The 18,191-nt window shown below is 40.1% G+C and overlaps 1 protein-coding gene across 1 annotated transcript in view; it reads left to right on the top strand.

Annotated features, from left to right (window-relative positions):
• SPAG16 (sperm associated antigen 16) overlaps window positions 1-18,191 on the top strand; it is a 363,638-nt gene that overhangs the window by 195,332 nt on the left and 150,115 nt on the right. Inside the window, exon 13 of the mRNA XM_030278464.4 lies at window positions 17,932-18,058. Coding sequence (XP_030134324.4) covers window positions 17,932-18,058 — 127 coding nt within the window. The remainder of the gene's footprint in view (window positions 1-17,931; window positions 18,059-18,191) is intronic.

Here is an 18,191-nt window from a genome sequence, read left to right as displayed (position 1 = left end):
ACCAGGAGGATAATGTAAGGTAGCTTTGTAGTAAACTGTGTTCTTCCAGGCAACTTATGTGCCTTCTATTTAAAGATACAAGCTGAGTTTAAGAAATAAAACAGCAAAGAAACAAAAATCCAAGCCCCTTCCTTTTTCCCTGGAAACACAGACACAAGCTGAGACACAGCCATGATCTGAGTTACTGAAGGACTCAAGGGAGTCTGAGTTCTGTTGTTGAAACTTCCTGATGCTCTCTGCTGGGATAATTGGTTGCTTTTAAAGGAAATTAAAAAGAAAATGGCGTAACATTGGGAAGGGGAGTGCAGGGAAGAAAGGTAACTCATGTGCCTGCCATGGGTAGAAAAAATCAAGCCAAAACAAAACAGCAAAACAGGGACATATCTAACCTTCAAAATTATCCCCACTTCCTAATGATTATGGAAATAGGAAGTTGGAAAAGAAAGGGACAGATTTATCATTTGTGGCCAGGATTTTATTCAGCAGCATAGCTCAGGTTGAAAATATGCAGGCAGTTATGTTCTAGCGCAGCAGCCAGTTCCAGGGGTGTTTTCTCAGACTATAAATTCAGCACTGTCAAAGTCATTTTGGCAGGATTAATTTCAATTATCCGGTGGTAAATATCATCAGAGATTTACAGCCTGATCTCTGATATGCAAATCAAGCTGAGCGTCATACATCTCATGCAAACACAGGTGGTTGTTTAGCTGTGCAGACATATGCTCTACACCGCATGTTAAATGCAAACATTGTTATTTATGCCTTGAGCTTGAGAAATTGTTTGCAGCAGTCAGGACAGTCAGAATTGGTTTTCTCCAGTTGATCCATTCTGCACTCATTAGACCAGTTCTCCATTTTTCTCTACTTCCTTTCAGTAGTACAAAACATGTGGAATGAGGCCAGCAAGAAATGCAATTGTGCTGTCCTGCAGCAGAGACCAGAGTGAGGAAGTGTTTGTGAATTGGAGTAATTTCTGTTCCATAATCCATCATCTTTTCCATTAACATGGAATTTTTGTCTACTCATAGAAATTTTTCCCATAATCAAATTTTATTTTAAAATTTTAAAACATGTGTTCACCCCAGTCTTCAGTCGTTTCTAGTATCTGTTGGTGCATTTGTTCAGGTGCAAATGTTAGAAGTGACTAATCATGATTATTGTTGATTCTCCTGTAAAACCTCCAGAATAGTGTCCTGTTACTGAGGTGTTAATATATTAAAAAAATTGTTGATGCTTTTTGCTTCTCTGCAACAAGACTGGACATTTTCACTTCTTTGCCCAAGAGTCAGATGTATCTGACATTAATTACTAGTTTATATAAATAATTCCTTCTTTTGCTCCAAAGACCCTATTAAAATTATCTCCTCTTGTGACTTCTCTCCATTTGGTAACTGTTGTTTATAGTTTTGTGTCTTCTCATAAGAAGCAATTAATTTTGGAAAAATTAGGGTTAGTATTCAAAGAAATGAAGCAGGGATGGATGCAGTTTAATTAGAAGCCCCTTGTCAGCTATGGCTTTCCTTGGAATGATGCTATGGAATGATACCATGCAACGATAGCACTGCATGTGTTTTATTAGCACACACCTTGAGTGTGTGCAGTGCAGGACGTGGTTAAGCTGATTTTAAACTGTTGTTGTACTTTGGGGTGGGTTTTTTTTCTCTAGTTTCACTAAAGTAATGATTTAACATAGCTGGAGTTGCCAAGTGGACTGGTCTTTGCTTTGTACTATCAAAGCCTAGGGTTTAGACTGGCTTTTCCTGCCATCCTTGTTATTCATACTCTGTATCTTTTTCTTCCTTTTCCCTAAAGCAATGGACAGCTTTGAAATGCAATATTTACTCGCAGATTTGTAGGGCTTTTTCACCACACCAAATGCATCTGTATCAGGATCCTGAAAAATCACCTCTGAAGGATCCCAAAGATTTCCTATGTTCAAAATGAAGCTGTATTTTCACCTTTTGAATCAGGGTGAGTGTGTGTAGCCAGTCCTTGCCCATTTGAGGTGACACGTGTCTGACTGGCTGCTCGGTGGGATACAAGCCACAAGCTCTTCTGGCCAGATCCCACGTTTAATTGATTCCAGTAAAAGTGGAGCTAATCTCTTTTTAGAGAAGACAAATGTCCTCCAGGAAATTAGAAGGCAGGTAGAAGAACTCAGAGGAAATGTGGAAGGACCATTTTTGGGTAGTTTGTAATGTCTCTCCTGACAGCACAGCAGGAAGTGCTTGCCATTTTGATAAAGGAGAATTCCCTTTGGAATCCTCCAAGGAGCACTGGAGAGACAAGCTGCTATTAATCCTTCAAATCAAATCCAAGCCTATGCCCAAGCCTCCAAATTTATAATTATGCTACAATTCCATAATACATTTTTCAGGATCAGGAATGTCTAAAATCTCGTTGATATAACTCCCAGAGAGCCAATTGTAAAAAATAAATTTGAAAATGCGAATTATCAAGGAAAAGATTATATTCAAAGCAGAGCTATTCAGTTAAGGGGAAGATATGGCTAAATCTTCGTAACACTGGATAAGATGAAGCTTAAAGTACAAAACTTCACAGGAAGTGTAGCTTGAACTCCATGTTGTAAACTTAAATCACATTGTGGCTATAGTATGAGACAACATGCATCAATAATGAGAAATGTTTATTATGATCACATATTTGCAGGCCCCAAAGGCCAGAAAAATCTTAGCTGATTTCCATGGAATGCCTAAGCTGGTCAAGCCATACCATTATTTATGTCTGGTGAAATAAACAAAGAGGTGAAGGGCTTTACTGGAGGCCATAGGGTGAGTTACAAATGAAGCCATCATTAAAACCCTGTCTTTGAATTCCTTGGGGATGATAAAAGTATGTCAAGATTCTTTGTCTTCAAGTCTTCCTACTGAGTGGGAAGAAAGTAAATCAGTATTGGATTTTCAGTAATGATATAGATCCATAAGAAACAGATGTTTGTGTGATTATTAATTACTCTGTAAAACATGACAGGAGTTTTGTAACTTCTGCTAAAATATTTGTAGTGGTGGCTGTTGGCTACTGGTCTAGATAAATCCATATTCTCTCTGGCTTTTACTGGAAGCATCTGTGGCAATTTAGCCTGTGCACAGGAGGCATATTTGAAGAGCTTAGTAGTTAAAGTGATAATTTTCCTTTTTAATTCGGAATATCTTGACATTTTTCCTAAAGCATTGAATACACAGAAATGTAAGTGCTTTGCTTTCTGATTTCTGCTACTGTTCTTGAACTGCGCAGTTTTTGATTAATGAGGGGGGAAAAATCAAGTTACTACTTAATTTTTTTAAAACTGAAGCTGAAAATAGAGCTGCTTTCTAAAATGTCTGAGTTCTGTAGGCTTACCTGAACTCTACATAGTATTTCTTTTATGAGAAGATAGTTGAGAAAGTTGTACTTGATTTACATAAAAGGGTGTGTAGTTTTCTGATCTCATAAGGTTCCTTGCTTCCATTGTTTCAGCATTCAGTATGGCTTGGAAAAAACATACTAGATGCAACTGGTAGGGGTTCTTTATGTTCTAGTTCTCCTCCTTAAGGTCAGATTTCCTAAATTATCTGTAGTTGGCTGAGAGGCTCCTGTTGGACAGCAGGAAGCTTTATTTGAGCTGGTGAGTAAATGTGCCCCTCTGGAAGTTGAACACCTTTGTGCTTGATGTCCAAACATCTCCTCGATTCCCTGGAAGCTACTTCAGGAGCAGGAGGAATGAGGGAGATAAAACTGAGGCTTCCTTCCACCAAATCTCAACCAGAGCAGCTGGCAGGTCCAAAAAGCTGAGTCTGCTGGGATTGTATGCACTAGACGAAGCTCAGGCACTGGTTCTTTTTCTCTCTCTGTCCTATTTGCAAGTGTGCAGGTATTATAACCTGCAAAATGTTAGATCTTGACAGGGTGTTTCCACTGTCCTAGATTCAGAACTCAAATGCAAAGGCTCAGCACTGCAGGCACTCAGCACAATTGAAGTCAGATTGTAGTTTTCCACTCCACATCCAGGCTCATTATCCAAATGTTTTCTTTCTCTCTCACGTTACAGTCACTCATTACTGGCAGGCTTTCTTTACCTAAGCTGTTCTCCTAGAAATACTGACTTACAGCATCTCCACCAAACCAGAAATTAATTGTACCAAGAGAGTAATTCACAGAGCACTGAAAATTGTCAGATACTATTACAGAACTCAGGGAAGGCAACAGCTCATTAATTTTGTATCTTCATCATCACTCCCACATCCTGTCAGTACCAGTAAGTGTAAATAATACACACAGTCTGTGATCCGTGCTCAAGTGGAGCACTGTCACCCAAAATCCCCACATGCTGCAGCACAGGTAATTGTAGGTTATTTCTCTTCTTGTCTCCCAGTGACCTAAAAAGAGCAGGAATATATCTTACTATTCATAAGCAGCAATACTCTGACAGGCATATCCACATCCACCTGAATGTGAATATTTTTGAGTTGCTGATGTCTTCTGGTTTGAAATAGATGCATTGGTCATTTGATTTCAAAGTAAAAGTCTGCTGTAGTGGATGCCTTAATACATGTAAAATCCTCCTCTAATTTTTTGAGTTTTGGCTCCAGGCAGTCTTCAGATATGTGTGTGTGTGATGCTTTTGGGTTTTATTTTTCTTCCATTTTATTGTTTTCTTTTAAGGGTTCAAATGTTACACAAGATTATTTTCTCTCCCAAGTAGAGGAACTCTAGTTGTGCATCCTGTTAGAGCAAACTCTATTCATCTTTGATTAGCCTCAGCTGGAAAATAAACACAAGTCACATCTTAGACCTTTAACAATTAATTCTTGCATACAAAAAGTGCCCTGGGTCTTTAATTGATGTTAGAAGACACTGAATTGTGTTTGTACTTCCTTCAAACGAATAATACTGTTTCCAGCCCAATAGTGATTTCTTTCCTCTGTGGCAGTTTTCAAAAACTTGGGGCTCATTTCTATCCTCACTCTTTACACTCCCCTAAGTTGTAGGACCTCATACAAGTAACACAGCCTCTCTGGTGCCCTTTGTGGGTTATTCTTTGAGACAGATCTCCAAATCCTAAAGCAGGCTGAGACCTGTAAGGTCTGTTCCTGTGTGGTCCAAGTGGTTAAGCCTGTGAATACAGCAGACACAACCCCTCTGACACTTCCCAGGAAAATAATGGGGATTTTGCCTTGGTGGAGGTGAAGATCAGGTGAAGCAAATAAAAATGTTGGCAATTTTCCTTCTGCACTTCAATGTTTGTAGGTTTTCTGATGTGAATTGAGACACATCATCACACAAAAATCTTGTTCTAGGCTGACCAATATCTTTCCCAGCTAGGAATCAATTCACCATCTGCAAGACAATTTTTATGCATCTATTTACTGAACTCAGAGCCTGCAAAGGCGTGTGTCTGTAGGAAACCTATTAAATATGTATTGGAATTACCCTCTTGATGCAAACCCAATGAATTTCTTTATATTTTAGTGTCTCTTTCAAGCATATTTCTATCACCAACACAAACATTCTAGATAATGGAATCTTAATATGGAGACTGCAGTAAAATGTCAACAAAATTTGTGAATTATTTAATACAGAGCAGACAGTCACGGAGTGTTTCTGTGGCATAAAAGGCATGGGAGGTTGCTGCACACTGGGAACACAGCTCTAGTCACACTCATATCCCTGCTCTGAAATTCAAAGGAAAAAGTAAAAATACTTCTTTTCTGTGTGTTCTTCTCCTTTAAAAGCCCTTTTTAGAATATTTTTTTTTTTTAATATCAGTGTTTGTTTCATAGTGATATGGATCTTAGCTGACTTTGGAAGGTTTAAGATTGAAATGAGGGTTTGGGGACACTGAGATACTAGGTGTGAAGTTAACAGCTGGCACTGTGGGTTGATGAAAACCTAATTCTAAGTGTGTCAGCCTTCTAAGTGATCCATATCAGGTTATCACTCATGGCTTGACAGTACTTTGATTACATATTCAATTGTAAACTGAGCTTTGCTATGTGCAGCTGGAGATTTCAGGAGTATCTTGCAAAGGCCTCTCTTTCCCTGGAGAACAGTGGATACTCTTCTCATCCAGTGACACTTATTTTGTGTGCACAATGGGATCACACAGGTGTAATTATATTGATAGAAAATCATGCTCTTAACAGGGAAAGTTGGAACAAAAAGGAAAGTAAACCAAACTGTTGACATGTAGGAAAGGCAGAGACTAAATCACTACTCTTATGTTTTGTTCTTGTGTTTCAAGTTAATATTTTCCTTTCTCCAGCTGTTGGCAAAGGGAAATCCAGCCCTTTTCTAGCTCTTTTTTGGGAGAATGGGGGTGGTGCATTAGCTAAAAATGGTGAGACAATAGCAGATCAAAGTGGTGGGAGGTATCCCTGGGAATTCAGCTCTTCCCATTATGTGTTCAGGCACTGATCTGAACAAACATTCCTGTACCTGTAGCTTCAGTGGGTGGACCAGGCTCTTTATTCTTCACTCCAGTAGATGCCCATTAGAGAACCTCCAACGACACTGTTTTTGTTGTGGATCCATGTCTAAGAGCACAGCAAATCCATAATACATAATACATAATACCTTCCCAAGTTCACAAAGCCATTGAATAGTGCTGCATAACTCCTTAAAGCTGCACCCACTCAAATCTATTTTATTTGGACAAATAAAGAAACTCTGCACTGAAGAAAACCAATTTGAAAGCACACTGAAATTCATTTTCCTCACTTAAATATTGAAGGGCTTATATTTATTGCATCTCAGCCTTGTATTGTTTTCAAAAAGAATTTGCTTGTTTAATAGGTCTAAAGAAGTTTCAGTAAATTTAAAATGTGGAGGAAAATAAACTAACATCCAACAAGAGTCACAGTGCTTTTTATGCACATGGGTTGGGATTAAAGACAAAAATAAATATAAAAATACTAACTTAATACACACAAAAAAAAATTTTAAAGGTACTGAAATTAAATTATGACATGCCAGTACTGCTTTCTCAATCCTATATAGAATTTCATCACTGTGAGCTAGACAAGCAGATGGATCTGAGGTAAAATAATGGTGGAGTTTTGGTTTGTTTTGGGGTGCAGGGGATTTGCTGGACTTGGGTTTGGTTGTTTTTTTGAGAGCTAAAAGCTGATTTGAGTCAGTTTTATGGCAACTGTGTGGACCTAGTTGAGTTCTCTAAATTTATTCTGCTGGCCTCCTGTATAGTTCTTGTTTCAGTTTTTCCCTTTTGTTGGTAGTTTTCCAACAGTGGTGGTTTTTTTTCTTTTTTGAAGAAAGACAAGAATTTTGTGCTAGTGCAGACCTGGGTCATCCATTGTGCAATTTAATGCAGCTCCCAGCAAACAGAAGCCCGAGAGCCACTTCCTATTCTCCTCATCAGCTGCTCCCTGATTCTGATGACAGCAGAGAAGAAATTCTGAACGAGTTCACAGAAAAAGTTCTCCCTCAGCAGCTGCTCCACCCTAACCCTTCACTTAATGCACCCAGAGCTGGAGCTTTCAAAGAGCATGAGGGTTTGATTGAAAATGTGTTGGTGCAGCCACATTGTCATGTGGGAAAATCCCATTATATGGGCACCCAACAGCTGCAGGAGTCTCAGACTCTGCATTGTCCAGGCAGCTTGGAAATCTCATCCTAAATATGTAAATTTATAGAGAATATGACATGATAGAGCTTTATGGGATGAACATAGTAGGCTTTAGTGAGGTATTTTAGGCTGTAGTATTACAGGAGTGACATTGTTTGAAAGTGTGCTTTTATCCACTGTTACAGACTTAAACTCTTGTTAAAAACAAATATTTTTTACATTGTCTGGGAGTTTTCAGAAGCAATAGATCAGATCAACCTCACAAAGAAAATGTGTGTTCCAGCATAATGTAATAAGTTTATCTGGTCTTCTGGTGTAAATATATTTCAAATTTGTTTTTCATTGTCACATTTGTTATTTTCTGTGTTATGTCTCACCAGTCAGTAGTTGTGCATATAATGCCATATTCTTTATTTATTAACATGATTGTGTAGAAGAATGAAATAAATGATGACAAGGAAGAGAATGAAAGAAATAAATTCTTTAGGGCGGTTGGAATGCACCATAAAGGGAATCTGAATGTGGAGTGCAGATGGCTCATCTTCTCCACAATATTTTATTTCAACAGCAAAAGCCTAAAACTGTAAAATAACCTGTTCAAATAGTTCTCACGTAAGCCTTAATATACAGACACGAAAAATGAAATCACTTGACAGTGATCCATCAAAACATACGTGTGCTGTTGTCTTTCACAAGCAAGGAAGAATTGAGACATCTGCATTTACTTGTTCAGGGTTAGCCTGAAAAGGCAGTAGTTTTAGAGGTAAAGTTCTTGTAATAAAAATAAAATAATAAAAAAAAAAAAAACACCAAAAAACTCAAATAATAAGATCATGGCAGCTTCATAGGGAACGTAGAGCAGGCCATGAGCTCAGCTTTGAGGCCATTTTGTCAGCTGATGTGGTAATTGAGGAGGACCCACTGTCACAGGGGAGAAGCTTTGCTTATTCAGTGGCAGAATTGCTGAGCAGCAAACACACTCTGTGTCCTGCACTGTTAAATGTCTGCTTAAATGGGTTACAGCTATTTCATTATTACTGAGCCTGTGCTGATCTGATTAGCTCAGACCCCTGAGCCTGGAGGGGGGAGGAGATAATTGTTTCATGAAACAAGACTGGGTTTCAATAAGTGATTTCTGATGCTCCTGTCTTCACCTGTCCAACAAAAAAATCCCCTGAGGAAACTTGATTTGCAGAAAATGCTGAGTGAGGGTAAGAGTCAAAAAATAATCTGAGAATAACCATGTACCTTTCTGAACCTGAGTGTACCTTGCTCCTGGACTGAGGTTTGGAATTCTGGGATAGGTGGCTCAGTTTTCTGTGTGTTGCAAGGGAGACACAGGCATTTCCAAGGAGGAGTTTGTGTTCTAGTTCCTGACTGAAGGACTGAAACAGCATTTTATTCCATCACTGTGAAATACAAGAGCTGACCCTGGAAGGGAAGTGCTTCAGATCGTGTCGCCCCAAGTGCTGGGAGCACTGAGCTGCACAGAGCTTTTCCTTTGGCTGATGGAATTTATTTTCTGCATGCAGACAGACTTGATGGAAAAGTTAGAAGCTATAGCCACAAATGGATGGTTTGATACATGGTTGTTGATTTTCCAGAGGCAGAGGAAAGAACTAAACCTGGATTTTGAAATATGGAATGCAGGGTGTGTGCTCCTGTGTGGTGCCTGGAGTGGGTACCAATGTGGGAACAAATCCCACTGGTGTGTTGCAGATGTTCTGGGAATGCCCAGAACATTCCCATTAGAGTAGTGTTAACAAATGTATCGTTTCTGACTGGCAGCTGGGGTGAGAAGTACTAATTAAGTCAGGATTACTTGAGATAATTCCCTGGCATCACTCTGTTAGGCACATTTTCAAGCAAGACCTTGTAATTGACTCCGTCTGTTTTGACCAAGCTGATGAAAAGGACACTTAAAATCTACATTTTGGATATAAAAGCCTAAGTCTTCTTCTGTCCCATGATATCCAAAGTCATTTTTGTTGACCTAACTCTAACCTTGGGGAAGTACAATGAAACATAATCCAAATTTGAAACATATAAAAATGCATCTCACTTCTGAAAAGTCCGGATTGTAAGTAACAGGCTTCTGTTTGTACTAAAATTGCTGAGATAAGTTACCAAAATTGATTTGGAGCACAATTTCAGTGAAAAGTGAGCTTTTGCAACAGCTGTTGCCATGAGCTGAAATGTGCCCTGTGCTGCCAACAATCAGCTGTTGTGCATGAGATTTTAAAGATACCTTGATGAGCTACAGCCAAGCCTACATAGTAAAAGGGACTGAAGAATATATTACAATCTTACAAAAAGACCATAAACCATTCTTAAGTAGAGATTTTATGTCTTACTGTTTTATCTTTCCTTTAAAAAAATTAAAGTTTCACACCAAAACCCCTTCATCTAGAATCAGAAAATAATACAAATAATAATACATCTCCTAGAACACTTCATCTGTTCAAAGAAATGCAAGACATTAAAAGACTAAATCTTCAGTATAATAATGAGCAGATTCATTATTCATGTTTCAAGCCAATAAAAAAGGGAGATAGATTATTGGCAAAGTTTTCATGCCTTCTAATGAAAGCCTAAGTAGAATATTATTAATTCAATAACTTGGGCTTTTCACTCACAAAAACATATAAAGCTATTGTCAATCATATTTAGTATTATCAATGTTTATCAAAATAGATACTGAGTTTGATTAGTATGGGAATCAATCAAGCATCAAAAGGTAATTTATTATTTTTCTTTTTTGCTTATTTGTACCAGTGAGTTCTAACCAACCATGGCACAGGGAGAGTCTTTGTTCTGTGAAGCCCACCCTACCACTACCTATGTGCACTTGATACAGAAACATGGTAAAAAATAAAGTTCATATTATTTCCCAGGCTGGCATCAGGCAGCTAGACCTGTGTCCAACACCACAGCAAACAGTGGTAGCCTCAAAACATTGTGCTTTTTTGTCTGAGAGTATTTTTTAACTCAGTGCTGCATCTTCATGTCTGCCTGGTAGTGGAAGTTTCTACACTCTCAATAAACACACAGCTTCTACTTAAGTACACATAGTAGAGTTCTGCCAGAAAAATAAATACACTGTTATAATTGGCTACTTTTCCAGTAATACAAATTGTGTTGCGTAAATTACCAGGGATTGAGGCAAATAAACCCTTTAATCCCACAGGTAAAGCATGAAGTTTTGCAACCTTTTTCTCCTGCATTCACAGCACTTTCTTTCAAGGACTGTGATTATTTGGCTGTTATCTAATTTCACTGCAGAATAGAAATCTGACTGGAGCCTCGCTTTCTGCTGGTTAATTATAAATTTATTAGGGGAATTTTGCCAAATGTCCCTCCCTATTAGACCTCACTGAATCTGAAGTTCAAGCTATCAGACTTCATTTAATGTAATTCATTGCCCTCTTTTTCTGTTCTGCATGTGGATTTTTGTATTTTTTTGTTCTCAGGTACATTCAATTTTCCCTTTCTGTGTATTATTTGCCAAAGAGGCTCTTTCAAGTTATAGAAATGGGACGAAGTAATTTTTAGAACAGCAAAATATGTAAGGAGGCAAGGTCCCTGGAGATGAAATGAATTTCCTACACAATAAAATAGCTTTCCTATCCTGTTTGGGTGTTGCTGTTGTCAGGGTATCTTGTTAACAGCACACAAATGCCTCAGGGGTAGAAGGCTGTGGAGGGAGCACCACAGAATGGGAGGGTGTGGAGTGGGAAGGGGAGGACTGGACAAGCTTTTGACCACCTCTCTGCTGTGAGAAGGCTTTAACCCTCCGGAGGTGCTCTCAAAGTGCATGAGGCTGGGCTGGGCTGGGCTGGGAGCACTCTGTGTGCTCACACCTCATCAAACAAGACCCACATTTAAGGACCATCATGTTCAGACACTGTCCTTCTCTTGGAGTTTTGCTAAAGTAGAGGCTCACAGTAAGCATGTGAGAGATTTGGAGCAGACTGGAGGGTACCTGGAGGTGTAGGTGTGTCCTGTGTGAGCACAAAACCCAGCAGGGCAAGGAGAGGGTTGGGACTGCAGTTCCCTCTTGCAGCTGGTGGAATCTCTTCAGCTACTAAATCCTGGTGGCTTTTATTGCAGTTTTCAGCAGGAGCTGAAGCAGAGCTGGTGAGAGTTGAGTCTTTACAAACTGGTGTTAAAGGAAAGCTGCCGTGCTCAGTTTATCTCCTGAGAAGGGAGGGGAAAAGAGCCTTGCTTGATCTCAGAGAGGAAATCTGCACTCTCAAAAATAAACTGCTGCAGCCTTTCAAAATTTACCAAGCAAGTCAAAAATGTAACTGTTGACATTGACTTATGTCCTGTCAGTGGGAGGACACAATTTGATCCAGTTCAGAAGCTCTGTGTTTTAACAGTACGACTATTTGCAAGGAGGTCTGAGAAAAGAATGTTACAGGATTTTACAGCAGACTTACAACATGCTGAGTCAGGTTATGAATGTTTGTTTATATACCTAGAAAACACTGATGAAACATATGTATCATGCCTGGGGTTCTTTCTTCCTTGGCTAAGCCTTCCTAGTTGGGAAGCTTTTTCTTTGTTTTTGGCAGAGGGAGGAAGACAAGGACAGAGGAAGGGGGAAAATCACACCTTTGCACTTCCCAGTTGAGTCCATCCCCCTTCAGAGAACAGCTTCCTTTTACATGCTCGATTTACTGTGCACCAGAGCAAAGTGTGAGCTGTCAGGCTCCTGTGGGGACAGAGCTGGATCTCATCCTGCTCCTCCTGACATCAGTGGCAGAGCTGGTGCCACTTCCAGCAGGAGCGGGGCCTGCTCACGGTGCCTGTGGGGTTCAGCCCCTCGTGCCCAGCTCACAGCAGCCCCTGATGGGAGTGATGGCAGCAGGGTTTAATACTTACTCCTGCTTCTGCTCAGTGTGAACTTCAAAAGTGCAAAAATTAAAATCATCTGACACCAGCTTTCACCAGATTGAGAAACTGTAGCTCTACTAACTGAGTAGCTCTACAAACTGATCCTTGACAGGGAAAGCCTGACTTGGAGCTTTGTTTCAATCAGGGGATTGCTCCTTGTTTTGCAGAGATTAAAACGTTCCACAAGTGCTAAATATGAAAATAAATTACACAGAGAAGGATTGTATTTGTGTTGTCTTTCTAGATGTTTCTAAATACTGGAGGAGAAATGTTTGCATGGTCACAGAAGTTGCAGTAATATCTCCTTTAGCACTGCATTTTCCAAGTGTCAAACACTGGTCTGAGAGAGGGCACAAATGAATGTTCACAACTGGAAAAGAGCTCCATTTTCTTAAACATAGGTAATAGTTGAACAAAGTGTTTCATATTGACAGCATCATACTGTCATGTATCTTTTCAGAGACAAATGTACTTTCTAGAGTAAGTGTCCTCACATGTCAATGTCTCAGAAAATGTGTTACATTTAGTGAAATAATGGTCGAAAAAAATCACTGTCAGAAATGATGGCAAGCACTTTTTACTGAAATACTGGTAGTTTTACATTCTTGACATGAATAATTGGATGTGTCATACGTGAAGCTACCTAGAAATAAAATAGAGGTCATAAAATGTAAAGACATGATAGGATGCATTTATAACAGCATAAACCAAGCTGGCATTTTAATGTCTTAAGCCAGCCCATTTGCTATCCTTGGCCATTGATCTTGGCTGGGAAAGTTCTATGCAGAATTTAAACACATTTTGGAGATAGAGCCATACAATGAGAAAGTGATAGGGTTAGGTTTTGTTGAAGAATTCTCCCTTTGACTGTTCCAATTGCAGCCCAACAGGAGCACTGGAGGCTGGTTGTGGTGTGTCTTTACAAATCTTCCTCAGAAATGCTGTGTACACCTTCACAACAGGTGACTTTCTGGTGTAACTTGCCCTGAAAATTTTGATTGCAGCTCACACAGAAGAATATTTCCCAACAGACATGAGAGAGAGTTTAGTTTAGTGTTTGCTCTATTTCAGAGAGTGGTTTTGGGGAAAGATAGTACAGTTTGGGTGTTCCTGTTTGGGAACTCATTATTTAATGAATTCCTCTGAAGGCATGGAAAAAGGTGCGTGGGAGAGGCACTGACTCCAAAGAACAAGCTCAAAATCTCATTAATTTCAATTGGCTTTTTAAGTAGTTTTAATTACCATGCTTGAGCTGAGATTCAATACGGCACAGAAATAAAATACGTAAAGATGGCTACCTCAGCACTCACTGAAATGGTATCACCCTCCACTCCCCCAGTTTTTCCAAACAGCTGAACATTTAAAAAAAAAAAAAAAAAAAAAAAAAAGCCAAGAAAGGGGGCAAAAAAAAATCCAGATTCCATAGGTTTGCCAGCATGCATATGTGGGGTGGTTTTTTTTGAAACACTTCAGTGGCAGAAGAATTGGCCACACGTTGGCTGCCTCATGGCTGTGGTTTGCTGTGTGGCTGGCAGTGAGGGCAAGCTGGGCACTGCTTTGCTCTTCCTGAGTTTTACTGGGAAGGTATGCAGGGCAAGAGGGATCTACCCACTGCCTCTGTTCCCTTTCAATTACTGCACAGTTGGTGGAATATCTGACTGGTGCATTTTTTGGCTGCTCTTTTACATTTGTGCAGAGCCTGGGAATATTCACTGAAGTCTTATGTAAGTGGAAATCTTTCATATCTTCTGTTTCCAATGCAGTTTTACTGAAAGCCCTTTGGAATTTGAATTGAGCATTCTGAAATGTGATTTTTCAAAAGAGAAGTCTCTAGAAATGAAATCTCCCAATCCGTTGAGCTAATGATATCAGTATTGGTATAGTTAATTGAAGGCAACATTCCTGGCATAGATGTGCTTCTGGATTAGTATCTGTCCATGTTTGTTTGAAACTCTTAGGAAACATCCAAACCTGCTGAGGTAGAATGAAGGCTGATTTATTGATGGACATCATTACCTCACCTGGATTTAAGGGAGAGGAATTGACTGCAGAAAGAAACCATTGAGGATAATTAGTCCTATACTAATTACAGGGGAAGGATGAAGGTTGGAGTGGTGTCAGAGTGAGCATGCAATCTGCAAAATACTGAGCGCATTTATTGAGAACCTCTTGAGGCATCAAGATTTGTGCAAGTGTCTAACCTGCTGTTCATACATGATCCCCTCTGTCTTCTGAATGAAGATATTCAGAGGTTGTGTGGCTTATAACCATGAGGCTCTGTGTTCACAATGAGAAAAATACTCAGTGGCTGTATCTACAGATTTATTCTGAAGTAGAGAAACTTTTGCCATTGCATAGAAACATGAGCTTCCATGAAAAAAATGCTACAGATTTATTCTAAAGTAGATAAACTTGTTCCATGGGATAGAAACGTGAGCTTCCATGAAAAAACAGGGTGATGATCTACTCTTCATATCAGCTCCTTTTCTTGTGGAAAAAGAACATCTAGATACATTGTTGCCCTTTCCAACCAGAAGACAGCTGGTACAAGACAATCTTGCTGAAATTATGTCTCAGCTGGACAGAAAGATGAATTTATTTTATGTAGCATTGGGGCAAGGTTCTCAGAAATATTCAGTCCGTCAGTTATCAGAGTGGTAAATGAGATCTCGAGAGCCAGAGCTCATCAGTGTGCAGTGATAGGGAAGTGGGAAGGAGAGAGGCTGCATCAGGGCTGGGTGTTTGTGTTCCTGATAGAAAAGTACAAATAATTTCCTTCCCTTCTGCTGCTGTCGTGGTCCATCACTTCAGTCCATTTTCACCTTGCTAAGGGATTCTGAATGGGCCTTCCTGCTTTGGCACCTAATTAATCTCTCACAAGCCTGTTCTTGTAGCCTGTCTGGGATGGTCCAGATCTTACATCAGTGCCTGACAAACAAAATATTTTTTCCTTTAACTGCCTCCCTTTTCCTGTGTTCTTTCATCCCAAGCCCAGTTAAGCAGGTTGAAGACATTGTTCTTCCCCAGCCTTTAAAGAGGGCATAGACACACCCTGTTATTACAGGAAAATATCCCCTTTCTTCCAATGGAACCACTCTCACACTGTGGTATAGAAAGCTGTCTATGTTTTCAAAAATGTAAAGTGCCCACAAAAAAAATGCAGCAGGATTTTCCTTGTCAGAAACTGTTCAGCAGCTCTGAGCCTTTACATTGGAACATGCAAGCTGGAAATGATTTGGCACCTTTAAAAAATGGCATTCCTAGGCACAAATAAAAGTGTAAGATCTGAGACAGAAAAGGCATATTTGTGTTGTAAAACTTTGCCATGAACTGTGAGACAAAAGAATTATTTTACTGAAGTTATTTTACTGTTGTATATCAAGGGATCATGAATATCAGATACCTTGTGCACCGAGTTCTAACTGCCAAGCACTTTATGTCTAGTTTAAAATGAGTCCTTGTGACAAAATAATACATGTAGTCTATATAACAGATAACACTGGGTGGTATAATGTATTATCTATAATAGAAAAGCATAGATTCTGTAAAATGATACCAGTGGAATCTAATATTTCTTTGAAATCTATTTCCTGGATAATATTTCTCCTCAGAAGCTACTTATTTCCCTTCTACTCTGCCTTTGTGGGGGCAGGCTTGGTGTTCAGCACAGGATATCATTCCAGAATGGCACATGGAAAAGCACCAGAACAGATCTGAGGAGTCCCTGTGTTAGATCAGTGCTCAGGGAGTGTCCATCCCAGCCTTGCAGCTCTCCTGGCCTGCCCCTCACTGCAGACACTGATCTCCTGTGATGCTGGTACAGAACCAGGAGGAGCTCTGAGAGCCTTCTGGGGACATACAGGCAGGGAAAAAAAAAAAGGCAGAAAAATCACATCTTAACTTCCCCCATGCTGACAGCTTCCTTAATAAATATTGTAAGAAATTTCTCTGTTAAGAGCCACCCAGTAATCTAATTTGCAAGCCCCAGTGATATATTCAGCAGCCAGCTCCACGGAGGTGTGTTTCTACTGTCAGAATCACATGAGCAGGGAATAAAATTCTGAGCTCTCGCTGAAAGCTGCAGTAATTTATGATGAGTTGTTGGCTTTTATTTTTTCATGCTATTTTTGACTCAGCTGAACAAACAGGATAGAACTGCTACTGAGTTTACATTGATTAGTTTTTTCTACAGTATGCTCCCCTACCTGTGTGTTTTCATAGGATATAACAATACAAATACCACACATTTAAGTTTTACATATATCTAAAGAAATCATGGAGTGATGCCCTTGTTTAACAATGAGTTCTGTGTTGTCTGGATGGGGTATCCATGGGCCCTTCCTTCTCCTCTCCTTGGCTTCAGCTTAAGGAATGTTCTGCTTTGGTGTGTACACAGAAGGCAAAGCAAAACCCAAAAAGCTTTCACAAGATTACAGCTGTACAGCCAAGGTCAGGCTGTTTGGTGAGAGAACTGATGCTCCACAGCAGTGTCATCGTGGTAGTGTCCAGTTTCCTACAATGGGAAAAGCTTCCTGTCTGGAGTTCCACCTGTATCAGGTCCATCCCCTCAGCTGGGAAGGACCAGTAGTGTTGTCCCAGAAATTAACTCATTCAAGGAAAACAAAGCAAAGAGGTGAGAAAGGCAGCCCAAAAGCTCTAGGGTGTTACTCCTTAGTTGCTCAGCTGGGAGACGGTGCAGTGGCTGCGTGTCTTAAGCCTTGAAAGAACTTTCAGAACCATTTCACAGGTAATTCCATCTGAGCTGTTAGTTCATGATGAACACCTCGATACTTGGCGTGCACCTCAGTTTCCCCGCCTCTGCTTTAAGAACTGGGAGCTTAGGATGGCCACTGGAGTGGTTCATCCGTAGCCAGAGACCTCTCCTTCAGGGAAAAGGGGTTTGGGGTGTCCACTGAGGGTTTACCCTCAGTAAAGAGCTCCCAGGCACCACTTGCTTTCTCTAAGGCTTTGTGCACACCTTGAGAGGAAAACCAGGTTGCCAGCACTCACTGGCTTTCTTCAGGGTGCATGTGGGCACTCCAATAGATCTCTCTTTAAAAAAAGGAATTTCATGTCTATAAAAATGAAATGGTGCTGTCTCGATCCCACCTTTTCATCCACATTCCCTTTTGGTTCTGCATCAACAAGGTTTTTTGAGGATCCACCCAGGGAACACTAAGTGATGCTTTTATTGTTCCTCCTTAGGATTCAATCTTTTAAAATCCAATTCTCATTTCTTTATACCTTCCTGCTCCAGCCTTCATTACTGGGAAGCAAACACCAATGGGTTGGGTTATGTAACTGTGAGGTGAGGAATCACTGTCAATGTTCATTTTTCCAGAGAGTAGCTGGGGAGATGCACAAAATGTGTTCTTCATTCACCTAAAGTTGTCTGTTGATCGTATTACCCTGAGTGGAGTGTGCTGCATTCCTGTTTTCTTCTCTTGCAGTGAGAGGTGCAGATACACCCTGCGTGGCCACAAGGGCTCAGTGAACAGCATCGAGTTCCTGCCCTTCTCCAGCACCGCTGTCACCAGCTCCGCTGACAAGACCTTGTCTCTCTGGGATGTCAGAACGGTAGGCAGGCTTTGCCTTGGTCTTTCCTGAATTCAGGAAAAGTAGTGATGTGTGTGACATGAGAAAAATAAAACTGTGTGAAATCAAAATAGAAAGTGAGGGTGATGTGCCAGTAAAATATTCACTAACACAC

The sequence above is a fragment of the Taeniopygia guttata genome, chromosome 7 (genome assembly GCF_048771995.1).
Source record: "Taeniopygia guttata chromosome 7, bTaeGut7.mat, whole genome shotgun sequence".
Taxonomy (NCBI): Eukaryota; Metazoa; Chordata; class Aves; order Passeriformes; family Estrildidae; genus Taeniopygia; species Taeniopygia guttata.
This window is presented reverse-complemented; position numbering and strand designations above follow the sequence as displayed.